This window comes from Ochotona princeps, chromosome 5, assembly GCF_030435755.1.
Source record: "Ochotona princeps isolate mOchPri1 chromosome 5, mOchPri1.hap1, whole genome shotgun sequence".
In the NCBI taxonomy this organism is placed as follows: Eukaryota; Metazoa; Chordata; class Mammalia; order Lagomorpha; family Ochotonidae; genus Ochotona; species Ochotona princeps.
The window spans coordinates 9,142,506-9,159,780 of record NC_080836.1 but is presented as its reverse complement, the minus strand read 5'-3'; the positions used below and the strand labels follow the sequence as shown (position 1 = coordinate 9,159,780).

At 45.5% G+C, this 17,275-nt stretch overlaps 1 protein-coding gene across 2 annotated transcripts in view; it reads left to right on the top strand.

The window, feature by feature from the left end:
- The window catches only part of SAP130 (Sin3A associated protein 130), a 77,122-nt gene that overhangs the window by 4,384 nt on the left and 55,463 nt on the right, over positions 1 to 17,275 (top strand). For both annotated transcript variants that reach the window (XM_004589326.4, XM_004589324.4), the window contains exons 3-7: positions 6,714 to 6,949; positions 7,627 to 7,785; positions 9,104 to 9,215; positions 9,555 to 9,679; positions 11,091 to 11,215. In XM_004589326.4, coding sequence (XP_004589383.2) covers positions 6,714 to 6,949; positions 7,627 to 7,785; positions 9,104 to 9,215; positions 9,555 to 9,679; positions 11,091 to 11,215 — 757 coding nt within the window. The remainder of the gene's footprint in view (positions 1 to 6,713; positions 6,950 to 7,626; positions 7,786 to 9,103; positions 9,216 to 9,554; positions 9,680 to 11,090; positions 11,216 to 17,275) is intronic.

The window sequence follows — 17,275 nt, the reverse complement described above, 5'->3', positions numbered from 1 at the left end:
GAAACAGAGCAGTTTACAGTGCTGCTGAAGATAGTTCTAAGATCACGGGTTTTGCTTGATTATTCTGCTCTAAACTTGACTGTGAAAAATTAGCTTACACCATGTCCAAATTCACTCCCGCTGTCAGCATGAAAGGGACCAAGATACCACGTTCCATTGGTTCAGCCAAGCGCCAGACCTGAGGTCCATCAGCATCACGAGCTCCACTGAGCCAGGTCGCGCACCGCGGGCGAAAAGCGCAGGATCTTTTTAAAATGAAAACAAACTGAAATGGAGATCTCCAAGTGTTTAGAAGACAGTGACAAATGAGTCAAAATTATCAATAGTCCATTTTAATGAAGTTGTTAAAACAAATCAAGGTCTTCTTGGATGGTAGGGTTTGAGGAACACTGAAATCATTCATTTTCCTTGAAGATCTGAATGAGAAATCTGGAGAAGATGGGAAGTTAAAAATCACTAATGCAAAGGCAGAAGTGAAACTGCCCTTACTCACATCCAGCGTGACATGTACGCAGACTAAAGAATCTGCAAAAAGCTGTTGTAATGCACAAATAAAATAAATAAGGTTGCAGAATACAAACTCTGTAAACAAATCGAGTATATGTCTAGACACTAGTAAAGAAATTTGAAATGTTGTTTATAACGAAGCATTTGGAATCAGGGATAAATGTAACAAAATATGTTGAAGACCAGGTGTGAGAAAACTATAAAACACTGCTGGGAAAATTAAGGGCTGGTGCCATGGTGTAACAAGTTAAACCCTCCACCTGTGGTGCCAGCATCCCATCTGGGAAAGGGCCAAAGATGACCTGGACCCTTCACCCACCTGGGAGATCCAGAAGGAGCTGCAGGATCCTGGCTCTGGACCAGCCCAGCTTCAGTGGTTGCAGCCACTTGGAGAGTAAACCAGCAGATGGAAAATCTTTGTGTTCCTCCCTCTCTCGTCTCTGTAAATCTTTCTTTTAAGTAGAAATAAATAAATCTTTAAAGATAAATATTGTTGGGAGAAATTTAAAAGCTAGGTAAATGAAAGTCATGAATTTGAAACCTAAGTATTTTTTTTTAAGATTTTTTAAATGTATTTTTATTGGAAAGTCAGATATACAGAGAGGAGGAGAGACAGAGAGGAAGATCTTCTGTCCGATGATTCATTCCCCAAGTGAGCCACAACGGCCGGTGCTGTGCCGATCTGAAGCCAGGAACCAGGAACCTCTTCCAGGTCTCCCACATGGGTGCAGGGTCCCAAAGCATTGGGCCGTCCTCGACTGCTTTCCCAGGCCACAAGCAGGGAGCTAGACGGGAAGTGGAGCTGCCGGGATTAGAACCGGCACCTATATGGGATCCTGGCGTGTTCAAGGTGAGGACTTTAGCCACTAGGCCACGCTGCCGGGCCCAAAAAGCTAAGTATTTTTTAAAGAATTTTACCAATATCACCTCTAGATTCAAGACTTTTAGAATTCAAGATTCAAGAAATCTAGAATTCAAGGTTCAGGATTCTGATGAGATCAGGATTCCAGCTGAGTCAGGGCTGGTGCTGTGTTACAGTAGCTTAAATCTCTGCCTGCAGTGCTGGCATCCTCTACAGGTGCTGGTTCAAATTGCAGCTATTCAACTTTTGATCCTGCTTCCTACTAAAGCAATAAAGAATGGATGGCCCAGCTCTGTAGCACCTCTGCACGCACATGGGAGACATGGATGAAGCTCCTGGCTTCTGGCTTGTGGCCAGCTGGGAGCGAACCAGTGGGTAGAAGATCGATCTCTCTCTCTCTCTGACTCTACCCTTCTATTTCTTTCTTTCTTTCATTCTTTTTTGGAAACTAAAATGTACACAGAGAGAGAGCTTCCATCTGCCGATTCGTTCCCCAGTGGTCACCACATCTAGAGCTGGGCCAGTCTGAAGCCAGAAGCCAGGAGTGTCTTCTGGGTTTCTCACGTGGTTACAGGGGCACAGACACTTAAGCCGTCCTCACTGGTTTCCCAGGCCTTTAGTAGGGAGCTGAATCAGAACTACAGTAGCTGGGACTGAACCCGTATTCATATGGCTTAAGCTGCTGTGCCACAGGATCAGACCCTGTAATTCTCCCTTTGAAAGTAAATGCAAATCTTTTAAAAAATGTTACTCAGCAGTGAAATGGTCCAGACTACCCAACAGGGGTAGATCTCAAAAACGTTATACTAAGGAAAGAAGCCAGATATATAGCTCCTTCCTTGCACTGTGTGATTATGTATCCATGAAGGTGTAGAAATGAAAAAACTGGAGTGACAGAAAGCAGGACCATGATTTCTAGCAGATTGATGGGCAGGGGAGTGGACTCCGAGGGACAGGGATGAGCTAATGGGAGCGATTTGGACGAGTGGAAACTTCCACATGGAGATGTCTAGCTCATCGTTTATGCCGCTCTATGTTTCTGTGATGTTTCATCTAGTTTTACTCAAAGAAGTAGTGAATTTTTTATATAAAATGTATTGATTAAAAACAGATATAGAACAAAGAGAAAGAAAACAAAAGCAGGTGCAGATGTGTAGATACTTCAAGAAATAAAACTTGGGCATGGTGAAGTAGCTAGGGGCTAAAACCCCACCTTAATGCACCTGGATCCCATATGGGATCCAGTTCATGTCCCGGCTGCTCCATTTCCAGTGCAGCTCCCTGCTTGTGGCCTGGAAAAGCACAAGAGGACCACCCAAGGCTATGTGACCCTGCACCCACTTGGGAGACTTGGAGGAGGCTTCTGGCTCCTGCCTTCAGATTGGTTCATCTCCGGCCACTGTGGCCTCTTGGGGAGTGAACCAGCAGATGAGAAATCTTTCTCTCTGTCTCACCTTCTCTCTGTGATCTGATTTTGCACGGGCCCAGCAGCGTGGCTGAGTGGCTAAAGTCCTCGCCTTGAAAGTGCCGGGATCCCATATGGGCGCAGGTTCTAATCACGGTGGCCCTACTTCCTATCCACCTCCCTGCTTGTGGCCTGGGAAAGCAGTCGAGGACGGCCCAAAGCCTTGGGACCCTGCACCCGCGTGGGAGACCTAGAAGAGGATGATCTGGACTCCTGGCTTCAGATCAGCGCAGCACCGGCTGTTGCACTCACTTGGGGAGTGAACCATCGGACGGAAGATCTACCTCTGTGTCTCTCCTCCTCTCTGTATATCTGACTTTGTAATAAAAGAATAAAATAAATCTTTACAAAAAATAAATCTTAAAAATAATAAATAAAATAAAACTGAATTGCTTATGGTCACAGGTGCAGGTCACCATAGAAATAGTAATCAGAGTATCAGTGAGATAGGAGGCACTGGAGAGACTGTGGAGCAGCTGGAAAGGGGACGCAGTGCCTGAGGGAATCTTCTCACACTTTGCTGTAACATTGACTTGTTAAAGATTTATTTATTTTTCTTGGAAAGGCAGATATACATAGAGGAGGAGAGACAGGAAGATCTTCCATCCGATGGTTCGCTCCCCAAGTGGCCGCAATGGCTGGAGCTGAGCCATTCTGAAGCCAGGAGCCAGGAGCTCTTCCAGGTCTCCCATGCGGGTGCAGGGCCCAAGGTTTTGGACCGTCCTCGACTGCTTTCCCAGGCCACAGGCAGGGAGCTGGATGGGAAGAGAGGCTGCCAGGATTAGAACCGGCGCCCATATGGGATCCCGGTGTGTGCAAGGCGAGGACTTAAACCACTATGCTATCACGGCGGGCCCAGTAGAGTGGTTTTATAAACAAGGATTTTTAGGATTCTGAGTAACCCGAGAGGAAAGGTAATATGCAACAGATGAGAAGGTGTTCATCGAGGGTTTCCACGTCCAGAACTATCTTCCTGGAAAGTCACTGGACAGGGTTGTTGAGAATGGCAAAAATTTGGAAATTATCTGAAGTCCCTCTATGATAAAGCAGTTAAAAAAGCTCCAGTACATCTGTGTAGTAGAATACCAGTTAGCCTTTTTTTTAAAGAAGTACTTACTAGGACACAGTGATAGAGGAAGGGAAGAAGACAGAAAGCTGCCCTCTGCTGGTTCACTCCCCAGATCGCTGCAGTGGACCAGGCTCCAGCTGGGAGTTTGGAAATCCATCTGGGTGACCGGAGTCCAGGCGCTTGAGCCATCTTCTGCTTTCTGGGCCCAGTTCGCAGGAAATTGGATAGAAAGAGGAGCCTCCAGGACTCCCAGCAGCACTCAGTGGTGGGATTTCGACCTGCCGGCCTAACTATGCTGGTACGCGCAATGCTAGCCTCTTCAAGATGACACAGAACAGACTCAGGAATTCTAGTCCTAGGTATATACGCAATAGAAATGGTACGGATGTGCAGCAAGACAGGTACAAAATTATTACCCACGCTATTTATAGTAATAACAAAAAAAGTTCCGTAACAATAAAAATGAATTTGAGGTTCATTCACAAAAATTTCTTTTTTTTTTAAAGATTTATTTATTTTTATTACATAGTCAGATATACAGAGAGGAGGAGAGACAGAGAGGAAGACCTTCCGTCCGATGATTCACTCCCCAAGTGAGCCGCAATGGCCGGTGCTGCGCCGATCCGAAGCTGGGAACCAGGAACCTCTTCCAGGTCTCCCATGTGGGTGCAGGGTCCCAAAGCATTGGGCCGTCCTCGACTGCCTTCCCAGGCCACAAGCAGGGAGCTGGCTGGTTGGGAAGTGGAGCTGCTGGGATTAGAACTGGCACCCATATAGGATCCTAGCGGGTTCAAGGTGAGGACTTTAGCCGCTAGGCCACGCTGCCGGGCCCAATTCACAAAAACTTCTAACAGTTAAATGGAATTATAGTTTAGTCATACGCATACATGTTTTTGGTTTTATTGAGAGTAAACTATGGTAATATGAATGAATTTCAGAAGGAAGACCCAAAGAGTTATCTTCAGTGTGAGACTGTGTATAAAGTTCAAAGTAAGCACTACTAGAGGCCAGTACTGTTGTGTAGTAAGTTAACCTCTGTGGACAGCGTCCCCTATGGGTGCTGGTTCCTGGCCCAGCTGCTCCGCTTCCCCTCCAGCTCCCTGTTTATGGCCTGAGAAAGCGGTGGAGAATGGCCCAAGTCCTTGGGACCCTGCACCACATGGGAGACCCAAAAGAAGCTCCGGGCTCTTGGCTTTCACTTGGTCCAGCTCTGGCCATTGCTGCTATTTGGGTGTAAACCAGCTAATGGATGATGCTCTGTCTCTCCTTCTCTCTGTAAATCTGCCTTTCATATCAAAATAATCTTATTTTGAAGTAGCCACCACTGCCATGCAGAATACTATGTTGGGGGTGGTGGGCATGCATAGCAGGGACGGAGCGGGGAGTTTCTGAGGGATCCCTGAGATTTTGTTTCTTGAGCCTTCACCTAGCTAGTGGATGCAGATGGTAAAAATCTATTGAACTGCGAGGGAGCATTAGTCTGCACTCATCTTTATGAAAGTTATACTGCAATGGGGGCCCGGCGGCGTGGCCTAGCCGCTAAAGTCCTCGCCTTGAACGCCCCGGGATTCCATATGGGCGCCAGTTCTAATCCTGGCAGCTCCACTTCCCACCCAGCCAGCTCCCTGCTTGTGGCCTGGGAAAGCAGTCGAGGACGGCCCAATGCTTTGGGACCCTGCCCCCGTATGGGAGACCCGGAAGAGGTTCCTGGTTCCCAGCTTCGGATCGGCGCAGCACCGGCCCGTTGCGGCTCACTTGGGGAGTGAATCATCGGACGGAAGATCTTCCTCTCTGTATATCTGACTTGTGATAAAATAAATAAATCTTTAAAAAAAAAAAAAGAGTTTTACTGCAGTGAAAGAACACTGCATATACCCCACTAAAAACCCACCCCAAATTAAGGAGTGAGATTTCTACAGTTTTAACAGAATGATAGCTTAGTACCTTTTGGGATAGATGTGGAGGCAGCTTTATTTTCTTTAAGGGTTTCTAAGTTCTCTGCCTACAGTAAGTTTTATGTTTGGGTTCAGAAATGTGAGAGATGTGGTGAGTGGTTCAGTTGGGGTCAGCTGTGGTCATATGGACAGCTTAGTGTGAGTACCTGCCGCCTCACTGCTGATGTACACTTGGCGAGGAGTAGTAGCCTTCTCAGCTCCAGAAACATGGCTTGTCAGGACTAGGGAACAAAAATAGAAGTAATTTTCACTATACCAGTTTAATTTATTTTGTTTCTATTGGAAAGTCAGATATGTAGTAGAGGAGGAGAGACAGAGAGGAAGATTTTCTGTCCATTGATTCATTCTCCAAGTAACAGCAATGGCCAGACCTGTGCTAATCCCAGCCAGGATCCCGGAACTTCTTCCAGGTCTCCCGTGCGGGTGCAGGGTCCCAAGGCTTTGGGCCGTCGTCGACTGCTTTCCCAGGTTCCAAGCAGGGAGCTGGATGGAAAGTGGAGCTGCCGGGATTAGAACCAGTGCCCATATGGGATCTCGGGTGTTAGAAGCGAGGACTTTAGCTGCTAGGCCATCACACCAGACCCGAAAATATTTTATTCTCTAATGCACCTGCAACTATTTGAGCTCATTTTAGACAATCAGATCTTTTGTTCATGAGGATGAAAGAACCTCACTACCCAGAATGAACCCCACATTCCACAGTTACAACCCCTGGGTCTGATTTCTGTCAGGAGATTCTAGTGCCCAAACTCTCAGTGTTCAGAAAATCTCACAAGAAGCGGTCAGGTTGTCAGCTCTTGTCGGTGCTGCTGCTTAGTGACCAAGACACGCTGTCTCGCTTCATGTCTTCACCAGTCAATGATGAATCCGGGCGAGATGCTGAAGTCGGTGCCAGGGAGCACCTGGGTTCCAGCAACTCCCTGCAGTCCCGGGAAGAGAAGCAGGAGCCTGTTGTGGTAAGGCCCTATCCACAGGTGCAGATGTTGTCTACACATCATGCTGTCGCCTCAGCCACACCTGTCGCAGTGACAGCTTCACCAGCACACCTGACGCCAGCAGTGCCACTCTCATTTTCGGAGGGACTCATGAAGGTAATGGAGAGGTTTAACATTTTACACTGAACCTTAGCTAGAGGTTGGCTGATCTTCGTGACCATCGTCATAGAATCTAACCGTAGTCACGTGTCCTGGGCTCGTGCTATGTGTTTACTTTCTCACCTGTCAGTTCAGCTGTCCTCCGTCGCTCAGAACCCTGCAGCACCTGGCTTGTGATTCTGGCAGATGCCATCATGGGGTCTTTTTGACATCAATGTTGTTCAACTGAGGGGCATACTAAGTTTTTATCTTAAGAGTGACACTCTTCAAGGTTTGTTTTAATAGCTGGCTAGTTTAGGAATGTCTGAGAGTACTGTGTTACTTGTAACATGAGGTTATGTTTCTGTTGCCAGGAGTTTTGTTTACTTCTACCTTGGGAAGGAGGCAGCATTGTGTAGAAGTGAGGACATGGGCTGGGAGTCACACAGATCTGGGCTGTATTCCCGGTTCTACTTGTTACTCTGTGTGGCTTTAACGAGTCCCTTAGCCTTTGTGTACTTCCTCCTGCATAAAATGAATGTGCTAATACTTCAGTGCCCACGCTGTGATGATGAATAAGGCCATGTACGGCGGATGGTGTCATGCCCTTCGCAGCTGTGATTTGTGAACCTTTAACTCTGGAGTGCATCCCTCGGATGACGTATTGATGTGTTTTTATGGTTTTCTGTTTGCAGCCACCCCCGAAGCCCACCATGCCTAGCCGTCCTATTGCTCCTGCTCCACCTTCTACCTTGTCACTTCCCCCCAAGGTTCCAGGGCAGGTTACTGTCACCATGGAGAGTAGCATCCCTCAAGCTTCAGCCATTCCTGTGGCAACGATCAGTGGACAACAGGTGTTTTTTTCTCTTAATTTGCTGATTTTCAAATTGGGATGCCCAACTGTCAACCCTTATGTATTGTATGTCAGCAGAATGTTACAGACCCTGTCCTAAATTAGAAAATTCAACAGGTACTGATATATTCAAGGGCAAAATGGTAGGGTGGAGGGAGCAGAGTAGCTAAGGGAGTAGAAGCCTGTGTTCATAGTGGTGGTTGGGTCAGTATTCCCTAGGCAAAGAGGCAGTGATAGAGCTCTCCCAGCCTCTGATTTACTGCCCGAATGCCTTGGTAACAGCTGGGGCTGGATGAGGCCGTAACCAGGAACCCAGTGCTTATTCCAGGTATTCCCTGTAATGGAAAGTTCACCTGCAGCCTCCTAGAATGTATGTTAGCCAGATCAGAGCTTGGGCCCAGGCACTGTAGTAGGGAGTGCGGGCGTCCCAGGCAACAGCAGCTGCTGTGTTGGTGCTGCAGGGCCTGTTTTCAGTGTGGGACACAGGTCTGGACAAGGCAGCCTTGCCCTTCAGGAGCTTGAAGCCAATTTGTCCTTGGTCATTCAGCTAAAGGGGAGGGTCGTGTGTCTTCTCAGGTGTGGATTCCCGGGGGTACTGGTGTAACTTCCCAAGGCCTCTGTACTTGTGAGCACTGATTCTGATACCTCCTGTTTCATTGTGGAAATGTTATAATCCTACTGTACTGTGTGTATTTGATACATGGCATCAATCCTAAATTAAATCAAATTTAAATTAATGGAATCAGAACTAAATCTCAAACTCTTTCTTTTCATGACTTCAAGAAAAATTAACTCTAGAAATAGGCACTCTGTGTTGAGTACTCCTGGAAGTAGGAATGTGTGAGGAATTAACTAAAAACTGGCAAGGTAGTAGCTGTGACACCACCAGCCGGCGTGTACTTAGGATACTGTCCCTAGAGAACGGACAGACACAATGGCATGCAAAGGAAATAGCATGAAACGGAAGTACGCATTTGGCCACAATGAGGAATACATGCATGAAAGGCTAGTAAGTTTCAGGTGAGGGTTTCTGAAAGTAAGCAGCCTGTGTAGCTTCTGTCCTGGGATCTAGCAGCTTGGTAGGCCTGAGCAGGTGGGGTCCTCCCAGCTGTGTGGATTCTCCCAGTTGCTTCTCTCATGGCTGTTGGCATATAGTTTGCTGTGTGAGAAAGCTTAAAAACCATGTCCTCAGCCCATCCCCTTAGGGTACTCACCATCTGAAAGCAATGACGGGACCCATAGTTGGAAACCCCTGACTTCCCAAAAGCCATGGTTAACAGCTAGCATATGGAAGTAATATCACATCTTGTTTCTTTCAGGGACATCCCAGTAACCTGCACCATATCATGACCACAAATGTACAGATGTCCATCATTCGCAGCAATGCTCCCGGGCCCCCTCTTCACATTGGAGCATCTCATTTACCTCGAGGTAAAGACTGCCCGTTTTGTTAACACGTGTTAGGAAATGGGTCAGAATCAATCAGCTTGGAATAGTACAGTTTGTTTCATGGTAAAAGGCAAAAGATTTATATGATCTGAAGAGAGACCAGAGTATTAGTTTGTTTCATGGTTTGCCAAATGCTCATATTATGTGTGTGTTCAGCCTTAAGCCGTTCAGTGCTTGAATTGGAGTGGGTGCCAGGTCTTGCAGGGTTAAACTCTGTTCCTGCAAATGTGGAGTTACCATTTGCCTTCTCAGTGGCACAGGGCAGGGAAGAAATGAGAACATTGTGAGCCTATAAACTCGACTGATGATATTTTTTTTCAGGTGCTGCTGCTGCTGCCGTGATGTCCAGTTCCAAAGTAACCACGGTCCTGAGGCCCACTTCACAGTTGCCAAATGCTGCCACAGCCCAGCCAGCAGTGCAGCATATCATTCACCAGCCGATCCAGGCATGTCAAGGGTGGGAGTGCTTGGCCCACAAGCCGGGGGTGTTGCCAGACATTCAAGTTTGATAGAACAGCAGTGCCTGGTGTGAGCTGTGGGCCAGAGGAGAAGCAGCAAGGGGAGGCTTTGTTTGGGATGGGTGTGGAATGAGGATTCCGAGAAGCGAAGAGAAGGAACGGGGAGTGAGTGTTATGGACTATGTGAGTCAGCGCCTGCTGGAGTGAGGGGGTTTAGTTTGGATAGGAATCTGTAAACTGTAAATTTCTATGTGTATATTAACATATATGTAACATGTGTACTGTATATGTAAATACACGTATACACATTCTTATGTGTGTATACACACACACGTATGTAGAAGATGGTTTTCCAGGAAGTTGGTTCTTGCCTTCTAATTTTTTTTTTTTTTCGAGGAAATGTGTGGCATCAGTACTACTAAAATATACTAAGATACAGTGTGTTATCTGTAAGGAAGAATTCTGAGATTGAGTGTAAACTTGATTTTTGTAGACAATGGAGAAGCCGTATTATAGGAGTAAAGATCAGCTTAGTTAAGCTGAATGGGCAGGTGGAAATTCAGATGCTATGGGGAATCAGAAAGGTAATATCTGTCATGCAGCAGAGTTTCAAACGATAAGGACGAGTGCTGATCAGAGCACTGGGCAGTACATTTCTGGTTTCTAGTTTTCTTTTTTTCACCTATTTATTTATTTTAAATATTGTTTACGTAGTTGAGAGGGATGCGTGCCCATGTGTGCATCCAGTTAGGGTGGGAGAAGTCTGTCGTTACTTTTTTTCCTCCTGTGCCCACTGGATGGGAGAAAGGAAAGAGGGGACCACTCGTTGCTGTCCAACTACATCAGCACCCAGGAGTGGGGATGGTCATTTGACGACACCTTAGAGAGGTTGGCGTGAGGAAAAACGTTCCGAAGTTGTTACTTGAGTGGTTGTGATAGTTCTGAGACGTGAGCTTTGTTGTGCCAGTGTTGAGAAGATCTGTCCAAGGTCTGTTTGCCTCATGCACCTACAGACCCAGACACTTGCTGGGCAATGAAGCTCTAGTGGGGGGAATTAGGCCTTTAAGAATAGGCATGGCTTATTTGAAGGGTGGGAGAAAAACAAGAACCCAGGCACGGACTTAACAGTGGGGAAGCCAGTGCAGGCTCTCGAGTGTGAGACAAGCAGCTGTACACAGTGGGAGGGAGAGGGACTTAGGTACTCTTCACCTGTGGGAAGGCCTTTTGATAATTCCGAATATCTGATAGCATCCTATCCAAAGAGAGGATTCCTTGATCAGTTGTTGAGACTGAGTACATCAGCCTGGAGGCTCATGTTTCAGATGACATGTTTAGTGTCTGCCTGCTGTGTATTGTTTTGCTTTTGTTTCCAGTGAAAATGTATTCTCTGTTTTGGTAGTCTCGTCCACCCGTGACCACCTCCAATACCATCCCCCCGGCAGTGGTGGCAACCGTCTCGGCCACCAGAGCTCAGTCTCCAGTCATCACCACGACAGCTGCGCACGCCACTGACTCAGCACTGAGGTATGTGTGGGGCCTCCTTCCCCTCAGTCAGTACTTATTCCTGGTTCTAGTGTCTCGGTGCTGGGGATAGAAGAGTGAACAAAACCCTGCCCTCGAGTCTGTTTTAGAGAAGCATTGTAGGCCTTGGTTCGGGCATTTTGAGGTTATGCTGACTGCTGAGCGCCCAGACAAGAGAGGCGAGAGTGGATCTACGAGGCTGCAGCACAGGAAGAGACTCAGGCCCTGCAGCAAGAGCGTGCAGGCAGGGAAGAGTTAGGGCAGTGGAGTGGGAGGATTGCTCTCAGGGGCGAGCTCAGCTCTGTTAGGACAGGGCAGGAAACGAAATGGAGAATTGGGGGGATTTCAGCAGAGGGTCAACCCTGAGTCCAGGTAATGTGCAAGGTGGGGTGTTTGAAGAGGGGAGACAGCACAGCAGAGATCTACAGAGTCACACAGGAATGGTCGTAGAGGCTGGCTGTGGGTGTCTCACTCATATCCTCAGGGAGAAAGACAGAAAGATGTCCAGTGGTGGACCTGTGGGCCAAGGATCAGCTCAGGCGCCCACAGAGTTGTGGTCGTTCTTGACTCCGCGCATTGGTCATGTGGATGTCAGGGAAAAGGAGCCGTTGGCAGGATGGTAGACGACATGACTCACTGGGTTAAAGCAGATAGCCAGTGTGGAGCGTGGAGCTGTGGGCAGCTAGAGGCCATCCCAGGGACCAGTATCAGCTGTTGAGGGACAGGGAGGACTCTTCTGTCCTCATCTGACTCAGTAGAGAGGAAGCAAGGGAAGGGAGGCTGAGTTTTGGGACACTAATTTTTCGGCGAGGAACAGTGGAGTGGCAGTTGCCAGTAGGTGGTTGGAGAGATGTCAGTTGGCAATAAGCAGACTTAGGAGACCTCAGCATGTGAGCTCATGTAAAGCTGTGAGATGCAGCAAATCTACCCAAGGGCCGTGGCTGGAGAGAACTCCGCAGAAGTTAGCAGTGCAGTGGAGCGGAGTGCCTCAGCTTGTCTTAACTGCCGCCTCTGTCACCAGCCAGAGGTGAGACATAAGGCATGTTTTTGGTTTCCTGCTTTTTAGTCTCCAACAAAAGGGGGATGTTTAACTTTCTGGTAGTTAAACATGTTGCCTGATAATTTTAACTTCAAATTTCAACTTCAGGAGTTTGATATTTTTAAATCAATTGATGAAGCTTAAAAGGTGTTGGGTATTTTTTTTAAAGATTTATTTATTTATTACAAGTCAGATATACAGAGAGGAGGAGAGACAGAGAGGAAGATCTTCTGTCCGATGATTCACTCCCCAAGTGAGCCGCAACGGCCAGTGCTGCGCCGATCCGATGCCTGGAACCTGGAACCTCTTCCAGGTCTCCCACGCAGGTGCAGTGTCCCAAGGCATTGGGCCGTCCTCGACTGCTTTCCCAGGCCACAAGCAGGGAGCTGGATGGGAAGTGGAGCTGCCGGGATTAGAACCGGCGCCCATATGGGATCCCGGGGCGTTCAAGGCGAGGACTTTAGCCTCTAGGCCACGCTGCCAGGCCCGGTGTTGGGTATTTTTAAAAATTAAATCAAAGTATTTTCCCAATAGAACTTGGATCTTGAATTTCATTGAATACATTCTTTTTTTTTTTATTCATTAATTACATTGTATTATGTGACACAGTTTCATAGATACTGGGATTCTCCCCTCCCCTCCCAAACCCTCCCCCCATGGTGGATTCCCCCACCTTGTTGCATAACCACAGTTCAAGTTCAGTTGAGATTCCCTCATTGCAAGCATATACCAAACCTAGAGTCCAGCATCTTATTGTCCAGTCAAGTTCAACGGCTTCTTAGGTGGACCCTCTCTGGTTTGAAGACAGAGCCAGCAGAGTATCATCCCGATTAGTTAAAAGCTCCAACATACCATCAGCAGAAATTTACATCATTATGGAATTAATTGACATAGTAATGAGTAACCAGTATGTTAAAAATAAATGCGAGTTCTTAACCACATTCTGTGACCACCTCATTGACATTTCAGTTTTAGTTTATACACAACATATAACATGCATAACATGTTATACATACATATACATCATATGTATGTGTATATATGTATATATACATATGTATATACATCATATCATCTTAAATTAAGGCAAACGTGGTTTCTAACCTTTTAGGATTGGCTCATTTCCCTTAGCATTATGGTTTCCAGTTTGGCCCATTTGGCCACAAAGAACTGCATTTTGTTTTTTTTAATAGCTGAGTAGTATTCCATGGAGTAGATGAACCATAGCTTTCTTATCCAATCCTCCGCTGATGGGTATTTTGGCTGCTTCCATGTTTTTACAATTACTGATTGTGCTGCTATGAACATAGGAGTGCATTTTGGTTTCTCATGAAACAAGTGTTTTGGATATATTCCTAGGAGTGCTATTGCTGGATCATACAGTATGTTGATTTTGAGTTGTTTGAATGTTCTCCATACTGATTTCCATAGAGGTTGTACCAACCTGCAGCCCCACCAGCAGTGGAGTAGGGTTCCCTTTTCCCCGCAACCTTGCCAACAAGTGTTGTTGGTGTTTTTATTCATGTGGGCCAGTCTTACTGGCGTTAGGTGGTACCTCATTGATGTTTTAATTTGGATTTCCCTTATTGCCAGGGAACTTGAGCATTTTTTCACATGTTTATTTGCCATTTGGGTTTGTTCCTTGGTGAAGTGTCTGCCCATTTCCCATGCCCATTTCTTGAGTGGCTTGTTTGTTTTGGCATTTTGGTTGTTTTGTAGCTCTTTGTATATTCTGGAGATTAGCCCTCTATCACCTATGTAGTGCACGAAGATCTTCTCCCATTCTGTGGGTTGCTTTTTTACTTTGTCGATTGTTTCCCTTGCTGTACAGAAGCTTCTTAGTTTGATGAGGTCCCATTTGTTTATTCTGGGCTTGATTGCTATTGCCTTTGGTGTCATTTTTAGGAAGTCGGGACCTACCCCTAGATCTTGCAGAGTATTTCCCACATTTTTTCCCAAAAGTTTGAAGGTTTCTGTATGTAGGTTTAGATCTGTTATTAGTGTATGGTGAGAGATGTGGTTCTATCTTTTTGTTTCTGCAGGCTATTAACCAGTTGTCCCAACAGCATTTATTGAACAGACCTTCCCATTTGCCTGGATTGTCGTTTGTCTTTTTGTCAAAGATTATTTGGCTGTATCTGTGTGGGTTCCCTTCTGGTGTTTCTATTCTGCTCCATTAATCTTCCTCTCTATCTTTGTGCCAGTACCAGGCTGTTTTGATAACCACTGTCCTATAGTATGTCCAGAGGTCCGGAACTGTGATTCCCCCTGCTAACTTCCTGTTCTTCAGGATGGTTCTAGCTATTTGTGGTTTTTTGTGTTTCCAGATGAACCTTTGAATCATTGTTTCCAGTTCCATGAAGAATGTTTTGGGCAATTTGAGTAGGATTGCGTTGAATGTATATATTGCTTTTGGCAGTATAGACATTTTAATGATATTGATTTTACCTATCCAGGAGCATGGGATGTTACTCCATCTTTTTTTTTTTAATATATATTTTTATTATATTATTTATGTATCTGAGGTGAAGGGGGATGTTACTCCATCTTTTGAGGTCTTGTTCAATTTCTTTTTTAAGTAGTTTGTAGTTTTCTTCAAATAGGTCTCCTACATTTTTGGTTAGATTTATTTCCAGATACTTCATACTTTTCTCTGTTATTTTGAATGGTATCTTGCTGGTTAGATCTTTTTCCTTCTTGGGGCTGTTTGCATACACTATGGCTGTTGATTTTTGTTCATTAATTTTGTACCCTGCCACTCTACCAAACTCTCGTATGAGTTCTAGCAGTCTCTGTATTGAATCATGTTATCTGCATATAGTGAAAGCTTGACTTCTTCGTTTCCCATTTGGATTCCTCTGATGTCTTTTTCTTGTCTTATGGCCTCAGCGAGTACCTCTAGGACTATGTTGAATAGCAGTGGAGAAAGTGGACATCCCTGTCTTGTTCCAGATCTCAGTGGGAAGGGTTCCAGTTTTTCTCCATTCAGTATGATGCTGGCGTTGGGTTTTTCATATATTGCTTTGATTATGTTATGAATTTTTCCATCTATGCCTACCTTGGTTAGGGTTTTTAGCAGGAAGTGGTGTTGGATTTTGTCGAAAGCTTTTTCTGCGTCTATTGATACTATCATGTGATTCTTGTTTTTCAGTTTTTGGATGTGGTGTATCACATTTATGGATTTCCGAATGTTGAACCACCCCTGCATTCCAGGGATGAATCCTACTTGATCTGGATGAATGATCTGTCTGATGTGTTTTTGAATTCTATTGGCTAGGATTTTGTTGAGAATCTTAGCATCAATGTTCATCAAAGAGATAGGTCTGTAGTTTTCCTTCTCTGTTGGTTCTCTGTCTGGTTTTGGGATTAAGGTAATGTTGGCTTCATAGAATGAGTTTGGAGGGTTGCTTCCTTTTCTATTGTTTTGAAGATTTTGTAGAGGATTGGGGTCAGTTCTGTTCGGAATGTTTTGTAGAATTCTGTAGTGAAGCCGTCTGGGCCTGGGCTTTTCTTTGTTGGGAGATCTTTAATCCCTGATTCAATCTCTGCTTCAGTTATGGGTTTGTTCAGGTTGTTTGTTGCCTCTGGGCTAAGTTTTGGCAGGTGGTAGAAGTCTAAGAACTTTTCCATTTCTTGGTGGTCTTCTGATTTGTTGGAGTACAGTGCTTTGTAGTAATTTCTAATTATGTTCTTGATGGTTGTGGTGTCTGCATTGAATACATTCTTGTGCAACAAAAATTGTCTGCTTCTCATGTCCTCAGCACTGGTGTATATATATATGCTTGAGATACAATAGCAAATTACACACCAGAACCCCTAGTGGATGGTGTTCGTACTCTATCTGTAATCAGGGTAAATCCCAACACCACACTGTGCAAATGCCGCTGGTCAGAAGTTTAGAAAAGACCCTTTTCCATAGAAACAGTACAGAAGAAACCTTCAGAGCTCAGCCCCCAGAGAGCACTAGCCCAAGCTGACTGAACACTCAAAACCAGGCGACCAGAACATGGCAGCATTGGTTGAGGATGTACCAAAGGAGTTGAGCATTCCAGGAAGGGTTAAGTGAGGAGTCTTCTCTTCCTTTGTTAAGTAACATTCAGTGAGGTTTGTGGTTTTTTTGTCTGTTTTCCACTATCACGACTTTAGTGAGTGAAATCTACTCTTTGTTAGTCTTCTTAAAGACAGGATTATTCGAAAGGACCAGTATTTTATTTATTATTATTGTTATTTTTTTAGGACTAATATTTCAAATTTCTGCTTGGCTCAGAATCATTTCCCACCTATCTTTATGCAAGCAGTAGTAGTTTGATGATAAACATGTTTTTGCTTCTGTAATCATTCCATGAGTACTGTAAAGGTGTTTTGTCCTTGTCTTCCGGAGCTGGATCATGCTAGTGAGATGTCTGATGCCAGCCTGGTGTCTGTTTGAATTTCTTGACCTCGGGCTTGTCACCCACTCACCCTCTCTGTGCATTTTGTGTTGTCCATTATGGATGGTGTGTTACAGCATGGGACTGTGAAAAGTTTTTCTTAAGTTTTATCTTTATTTATTTATATACACACACTTTTTTTCCCCATTTTATCCAGGAAGAGGTGCTTATCTCTGTTCGTAGTGGATCTTTTTTGGCCTTTTTTTTTTCCAACAGTGTTATTGAAAGTTGTGTATGTGATTACTTTGTTCCCGTATCTTCTTCGTTGTTTCTTCCTTGTATTTACCGTTGCGCTTTCCTGCGTGCTGAGACTTGGCTTTCGGCTTCAGGATATTCTTTGCGGGGGTCAGTGCCCACATGGACAGTTGTGCTGTAGGCCTTTTCCCGCTGCACCTCCTCAGTGTAGATGATGTACTTCTTCCTGTAAAGCTGGGCCACTTGGCTGATGTGTAGTGTCCTCGCACAGCCCGCACCTCGTCGTCCCTCCGGATGGGCAAGGACTGCATGTTGCACTTCTGGCTCAGCTCCTTGGAAAGATCTTCCTGCAGACGCGCAAAGGGGCATCAAGATACTTTTTCTGGTTCTTGCTCTGGC